General features: G+C 37.1%; 1 protein-coding gene across 7 annotated transcripts in view; it reads right to left on the bottom strand.

The window, feature by feature from the left end:
- ATRX (ATRX chromatin remodeler) overlaps nucleotides 1–3,375 on the bottom strand; it is a 237,155-nt gene extending 233,780 nt beyond the window's left edge. For 4 of the 7 annotated variants that reach the window (XM_072955836.1, XM_072955833.1, XM_072955835.1 and 1 more), the window contains exon 1: nucleotides 3,134–3,359. In XM_072955836.1, coding sequence (XP_072811937.1) covers nucleotides 3,134–3,153 — 20 coding nt within the window. In that variant the 5' untranslated portion in view covers nucleotides 3,154–3,359. Of the gene's footprint in view, nucleotides 1–3,133 lie in introns of all 7 variants that reach the window. The other 3 variants (XM_006218905.3, XM_006218906.3, XM_072955837.1) reach the window with 3 other exon arrangements.
- Nucleotides 3,376–8,268: the final 4,893 nt, after the last annotated feature.

An 8,268-nucleotide genomic window follows, 5' to 3' on the forward strand; every position in this document is an offset into this window, starting at 1 on the left:
TCAGGTAACATTTTTCAGAAATTAAGTTAGTATGCAATTGATTGTGAACTACCACCATAACACTTTCTAAGATATTTTCCCAACATCTCTCAATTCAGACAACCTCTGCCTTTTTAAATTTAAGACCAATAACTAGTTATACTGTTTTCAGCTTTTCAAGTAATCAATTGCTGTAAGGATTGGAATGACAAATCCCATCAAATTTTTAAGATCTTTATATAAAAATAAATTAAAGTTTTTTTGTCAATCAGAGGCTGACCTTTCATAATGCCAAAAATTTGAAGGAAAAAAGCAATCTTATTTAAAACAAAACAAGTAACAAAAAAACCCTTTAAAAACAGTAACAAAACCTTTAAAGACTGAGTCACTGACTTTTCAGTGTGCAGTTGTCCCTTAGTATCCGCAGGGAGTTGGTTCCAGGACCCACCACAGAAACCAAAATATGAAGATGCTCAAGTCTCAAAGTCAGCCCTCCATATCTGCAGTTCTGCACCTTCAGATTCAACCAACTAAAGACTGAAATTCATGGATACTGAACTGGAGGAACACAGGGCCAACTGTATGATTTAGCCAAGTCATCAATTTATTTTCCTCCCTTTTGTCTTTTGGCTATTTTTTTCACCATAGAATCCTAGAAATTTTGCTTTTTATAAACACAAGTAAATATTAGAACTAATATTTGTTCCTGCTAGACAGAAGATCTGATAAAGAAATCTGGAACTCCTGTATAGAATTAAATTAATGACAACGCATAGAATTGTTCATATTATTTCTACCTCACATTAGAATAGAATCAAGAGTGATGTGGTTATTGTGGGTTCAACTCACTCAAGCATTACCTGTCAGATTATCCCTTAACTATGATTATGGCTTGAGATGAATGACACTTGAGCCTGAGACAGTTCTTCTGAACACCCACTTGGAGCTCTTTCATAGTAAATATTCAGAGCGTATCATACTTTTTAAAATTAATTCTCCATACATGTGTTCTTTACAAGGAGTTTTTCACATAGCTTAAGATTATCCTGGAATTAAATGTTTCAGTTATTCCATTAACACATCTGAATATAAAAGGCAAAATATTATAAACAGCTACAAACTCAAAGACCTACAACAAATGACAATGGTAGCTAACATGAACTTCTTCCATTGTAATACCCGGGCTAAACTGAAATGGTCATAATCATTATATTTGGCAGCTCAAAGAGGCATTAATGTCGCTTGGTTAAGAACATAAGCTCTGGAGTCAAGACTGGGTTAAATTCCAGCTCCACCTATTACAGCTGTATAACTTTGGTTAAATTCTTTAATCTCTCTATGCCTCAGTTTCCTCCTAATCTGTAAAATGGGAAACACCAAGTACCTACCCAATAGGGTTGCTCTGAGAATTAAGCAAGATTATATGGGTAAAGATCAACAATAAGCACTCAGTTTTAGTTATGACTATTACTCTTACCACCAACATCTACAAAAATTCAAGATCCAGAAGAAAAATTGACCCTGGCATAAAATGAATAATTCTATTCAGAAAGTCTGTAAATAATTAATTTGTTTACCCTAAAAAGGGGGAGAAAATCCAAGTTCAATCTACAGTTTTAAATGCAGACTTTGTGAGATTTAGGAAAACCTAGAGGTCATATTTAACTGTAAGAGACATGTATACAAACACGAGCACCTGATAATAACCAGCCACCAATTTGTACTGGGTACCTCTTATGTGCCCAATATCCCTTAAAGACTTACTACACCTGGACCAATTAATTCAGAAACCCAAGGCCACAATTTTTACACAACTAGGGATCTATAATCTAAGAACTAAAGTGCATTTTTTTCTCAAAGGAAGGAAAACATCTTTTATTTACTGCTTGTTAGTTCAGAAAAACAGGCGTAAGTATTATAGGTTCATTCCCAAATTCTATATGCTAGCTAAAGTGCTCTATAAACATACATACCTATATATATACATATATATACTCAAAAGCACATTTTGCCAACTACCAATGTAATTCTGATCCACAGTCCCTGTAATTTTATTTAGCCACTGGGCGACAAGGATACATCTCAGAGTAAGAAAATTACTTAATTCACAAGGGATGAAAAGTAAAATGTCAAACTGAAAAGCAAGTCAGCAAACCTGTGTAAAAGTGATATATATTTCATATTAACAACCCACATTTTTTGACAGTTTCAAGAGGCAAATCAGAAGCAGTAGAGTAAAACAGCCTCAACCTAATAAACGTGCTTGGTTGATAAGAGGTGGCCTGCCAGACACTGCCTCCGTTGCAACAGATCTTACTTCTCTTTGACCCACGTTAACGTGCTCCTCACCCATCACAGAATAAATCAACAAAAACAAGGTCTAATTACTTTTGCTCAAAATTTGCCCAGAAAGTGGAGGAACATTTTAGGACTGCCTTACCACCCATTAAAGCTGGACTACACTGAAAGTAGTATACTGGGGTTCTCTGGAAGCAAAACGCTGCGTTACTAACCCCTTGCCTGGAGGTAAATCCAAGGATACCCTTGAGGATCTGGAGTAGAGAAGGAACACTGGCAAGACCCACTCGTTCACCCCTCAAAATGGGCTTGTCCCCATGGGCTTCAGAAAAAAAAAAATTGCGCAAGGCTGGGGTACTTTCCGTCTCCAGTGATCTAAACGCCACTAAGTAGTCCCAGGATCTCACATCCTCCCGCCCGCCCCTCCCCCTCTTCCCACCCCCACCCCTCCTTTTCCCACCCCCACCCCCTCCTTTCTCACCCCCACCCCCGCTTCTTCCCCACGCAGTTTCTAGGCCCAAAGATTAGGAAAAATGACCAGGATGCCAAAAACCATTTCCCACTTTGGGGTCTCAATTCCACAGGCACCAAAGAATAAACAGATGAGGCCAACTAAGCTCCACGGGTTAGGGGACGTTGGAGAAAGCGCCCGAAATGCCAGGCCGCGCCCCCCCACCCCCACCCCGTATTGAAGCCTACCGCCGAAACCCCGAAACCCTCCTCACCTAAAAAGATGCCTCTTTCCGCTTAGCAAAACACAAGCCTAACTCGCTAAACCAAAGCTTTCCCAAACACCCGGCTCAGAAGGAGCGTAGGCCGCGACGGCTGGAACCCGTGAGACGGTGCTGTGTTTTACCTCATGGGCTCAGCAGTCATGTTTTCGCTTCAACGCCTTGTCGGCTTCAGCGACCGTAGGGCGCCACTCTGCGCTCCCCGGTGCCCAGTTACGATAGAAATGCACTGGACTCCTAGCCGTCACTAGAGCTGGTGCTGGATCCTCTCCACAGCTCAAAGGCCGCCACCGCTGCCACCGCCGCAGGAGCCGCGGAAACAAAGCGACGCCGCCGCCGCCGCCATTTTGTTGGGCCGAGGCTCAGGCAGCAGAATTGGCGCGCCCTCCCTCTTCCCCTTTCCGTCATCCATTGGCTGCCTTCTCCGCAGCGCTGATTCTTATTGGCTACTGAAATTCACCTTCTTTGGGGGCCTGTTGCTAAGGCGGTCTACGTCACTTGATCCCCTCCGCCTTTTCTTAGGGGGTCCAATTCAGTCCCACTGACCTGAAGGTGCTAGTGACGTATTTTGACTTTATTCTGAAAATGCTTTTTAATCCATCCTCTTTCTTTGCTATATTGACAAAACAATAACAGCAACTTAAATTTACTGGGAGTTTACTATATACCCAGCACTATACTAATCCTTTACCCAGGTTATCTCACGTAATCGTTATACCCTTTGAGGCAGACATACGCTTGTTACCTACATTTTCCAGATGAGGAAACCAAGACACAAAGTCCCACAGTAGCGGAGCCAAGATTCGGATCAGACGCTTCGCTATTAACCGCTAATCTATACGGCCATCCTTTACATTTTCTTTCCTTTAGTCCAGGTTATCATCAAGCTCTTTATTTCCTAGATGATTTATATATAATATTAAGCATGCCAGCTTGCTTACAAATATATATCATAAATATAAAACATAAGACCAACTTAAGATCTGCACACGATTTTTTTCAGTATTGAATAAACGCTAAACTGCCGCTTGGAACACCCACACTTTGACCGTTTCCCCAGTCTGATGTGACTTTTCCACCTCATTACAGAGGTTTGGCTGTATCATTTCTAAAAGCCTTTCTAACTTTCATATTCTATAATTTAATTGTCCATTGGTGATATCTGCAAGTCACAAATCATTTCCGTAAAATCAAATAGTTTCAAATTTTATTTCTAAATTTATTCTGCCATACATGTTTTCATTCATTCTATTTGATTTTCCTGAATTTAGCAAGAGCTCCTGTTGTGTTTAGGTGACAGGGTTGCTGCTTTCTACCAGAATAGCAAGTGATTCGCCTTCTTTGCACAGAACATTTTGATGATCAGATAAACTGTAGCAACTTTTTTAATCAAGAGAAGCTTGTATACATTTCAAGTCATCTTTCAAATACTGAAGTACCATTGCCAACTGTAGAAACCAGCCTTTTGTATCTGGTATAGTGGTTTCCTCCTTGTCTTTTATGCATTAAATATCATTTAAACGTACAAATTACAGAAGTTATATTTTCCTCCTTGGTGAATGCAGTTAATTTGAAAGGAGGTCCACTGCGTTACAAGACAATACACAACTTTTAAACGAGCTCTTGGGGACAAGACTTCTTAAAACAAGCATCTTTAGATGACAAATTCCACAGACAGAAAAACATCTTAATAACAAAATTATAATCAAATAATTTTTAAAATATAAAATTGCTGACTATATATGTGAATCATGGAGAGATTTATTTGCTATTAAAGGACGACTAAAACTTTTACTGATATAGGTGTATCACTTTCAACAAATGATTGTCAATAAGTTTCCTTCAGCTCTATTTTAGAAAAAAATTCACTGGTACACATTTTTCATCAAATTGCCACAGAAATCAATATATAATCCTTTCTTGGACTCTCGACCATAAATGTGTAATTTGTGAGTTTGCTTATTTGCTTTGCAAGAAAGACAAGGTAAATTACCTTTAAAAGAGCAAATTAAATGATAAAATAGATACTTTCATATTTTTAATAGACACCATCACAAATTCTGACTATTTTATGTCATAATCATAACGCTTTGGCAGTATCTATGAAATATTTAAATGTATATATCCATTAATCCAGCAATTTAACTTCTAGGAAGTTATCTAACTGACATATTCTACATGTGAAAAAGCTGTCCACAAAACTATTCACTGCAGCATTGTTTGTAACAGCAAAGATTTAGAAACAACGTAGACAGTCCTCAATAGGAGACTGGTCAAATAAACTATGCTATCCATACAACAGAATACCACATAGCTCCTTAATATAAAAATTTTTCAAAACTCAGCTGCGTTTCTATGCACTATCAATGACCAATCTGAAAAGGAACTTAAGAAATCAATCTCATTTACTATAGCATCAAAAAGGATAAAACACTTAGGAATAAACTTAACAAAGGAGATGAAAAGACTTGCACACTGAAATCTGTAAGACATTGCTAAAGGAAATCAAAGAAAACACAAACAAATGGAAAGACATCTGATGTTCATGGATTGGAAAATTTAATGTTGTTAAAATGTCCATACTAGCTAAAGGTACCTAGAGATTTAATAAAATCCCTATCAAAATCACAATGTCATTCTTTGCAGAAATAGGAAAAAACCCCTAAAATTAATATATAAGTTCAAGGGACCCTGGAAAGCCAACTCAGTCTTGAAAAGGAAGAGCAAAATTGGAGATTCCAAAACATACCAAAAGGCAGCAGTAATCAAGACACTGTCGTAACAGCAAAGGAAACCATAAGCAAAACAAAATGACAGCCTACAGAATGGGAGATAATATTTGCAAAAGATAAGACTGACAAAGGTTTAATCTCCAGAATATATAAACAGCTCATACCACTTAATAAAAAATAACAAACAACCCAATCTAAAACTGGGCACACGACCTAAACAAGCAGTTCTCCAATGAAGACATACAAATGGCCAATAGGCATACAAGAAAATACTCAATATCACTAATTATCAGAGAAATGCAAATCAAAACTATAATGAGGTATCACTTCACACCAGTTAGAATGGCCATCATTCAAAAGTTCACAAATGATAAATGCTGAAGAGGGTGTGAAGTAAAGGGAACCCTCCTACACTGTTGGTGGGAATGCAGTTTGGTGCAGCCACTGTGGAAAACAGTATGGAGATTCCTCAAAAGACTAGGAATACACTTACCATATGACTCAGCAATCCCATTCCTGGGCATATATCCAGAAGGAACCCTAATTGAAAAAGATACAAGCACCCCAGTGTTCATAGCACCACTATTTACAATAGCCAAGACATGGAAACAACCAAAATGTCCATTGACAGATGACCAGATAAAGATGTTGTGGTATATTTATACAATAGAATACTATTCAGCTATAAAAATGACAACATAATGCCATTTGCAACAACATGGATGCCCCTGGAGTTTGTCATTCTAAGTGAAGTAAGCCAGAAAGAGAAAGAAAAATATCATATGACATCACTCATATGTGGAATGTAGAAAAAAATTAGAAGAAGAAGACAAATGAACTTAAATATAAAAGAGAAACAGACTCACAGACATAGAATACAAACTTGTGGTTGCCAGGGGTTAGGGGAGTGGGAAGGGACAGACTGGGAGTTCAAGATTTGTAGATACTGACAGGTATATATAGAATTGATAAACAAGTGTATACTGTATAGCACAGGAAATATATAGAAGATCTTGTAGTAGCTCACAGTGAAAAAGAATATGAAAGTGAACGTATGTATGTTCATGTATGACTGAAAAATTGTGATGTACACCAGAAATTGACACAACATTGTAAACTGACTATAACTCAGTAAAATTTAAAAAACAGTGGGGTAGTGACATAAATATAGATACACAGAAAATGGAACAGAAAAGTCAGCCCAGAAATAAACCCTTGCATATACAGTCAAATGATTTTCATCAAAGGTGCCAAGACTATGTAATGGGGAAAGGACAGTCTTCAACAAATAGTGTTAGGAAAATTGGATATTCACTTGCAAAAGCGTGAAGTAGAACTCTTAATTTACACAAGGCACAAAGATTACCTCAAAATGGATTAAAGGTCTAAATCTATACTATTCCTAGAAGAAAGCATAGGGGGGAAGCTTCAGATTATTAGATTTGGCAATTGGTTTCTTGGATGTTACAGTGAAAGCACAAGCAATAAAAGTAAAATTGATAAATGGGACTATATCAAAATTAAAAACCTCTGCATATAAAAGGAACTATCAACTGTGTGAATCTATGAAATGGGAGAAAATATTTGCAAATCATATATCTGATAAGTGGTTAATATCCATAATATATAAGAAACTTCTACAACTCACTACCAACAACAGCAACAACAAATAAAAACTCGATTAAGAAATGTGCAAAGGGCTTGAATAGACAATTTTCAAAAGAAGATATAAAATGACCAATAAGCATGAAAAAATGCTCAACACCACTAATCATAAGAGAAATTCAAATCCTCAATGAGACGTTACCTTAGGCCTGTTGGAGTGTCTATCATCAAAAAGATAAGAGATAAGTACTGGCAAGGATGTGGTGAAAAGAGAACCCTTGTGTGTTGTTGCTGGGAATATAAAATGGTGAAGCTGCTATGGAAAACGGTATGGAAGTTCCTCAAAAAGTTAAAAATAGAATTACCATAGGATTGAACAATTTCACTTCTGGGTATATACCCAAAAAATGGAAAGCAGAGTCTGAAAGAGATAATTGCATGCTGATGTTCATTGTAACATTATTTACAATAGTCAGGAGGTGGAAGCAACTCAAATGTCAACTGACAGATGAATGAATAAAGTAAATGGAATATTATGCAACCTTAAAAAAGAAGGAAATCCTTTCACATGCTACAATATAGATGAACCTTGAGAAATTTATGCCAAGTGAAATAAGTCAGCCACAAAAAGACAAATACTGTATAATTCCACTCGTATGAAGTATTTTAAGTAGTCAAAATCATATAAGCAGAAAGTAGAAAGGTGGTTGATAAGGATTGGGGAGATGGGTAGGGTAGGGGAGGGAGGCATTAGTGTTTAATAGGTGTAAAGTTTCAATATTGCAAGATTAAACAGTCCTAGAGATCACAACAATGTGAATATATTTAATGCTGTCTGAAGTGTACACTTAAAATGGTTACATTTTTTACTACAATAAAAACTTTTTTTAAAAAAAGGGCAGATACAGATGTACATATATGAG

Source organism: Vicugna pacos, chromosome X, assembly GCF_048564905.1.
Source record: "Vicugna pacos chromosome X, VicPac4, whole genome shotgun sequence".
NCBI classification, from domain to species: Eukaryota; Metazoa; Chordata; class Mammalia; order Artiodactyla; family Camelidae; genus Vicugna; species Vicugna pacos.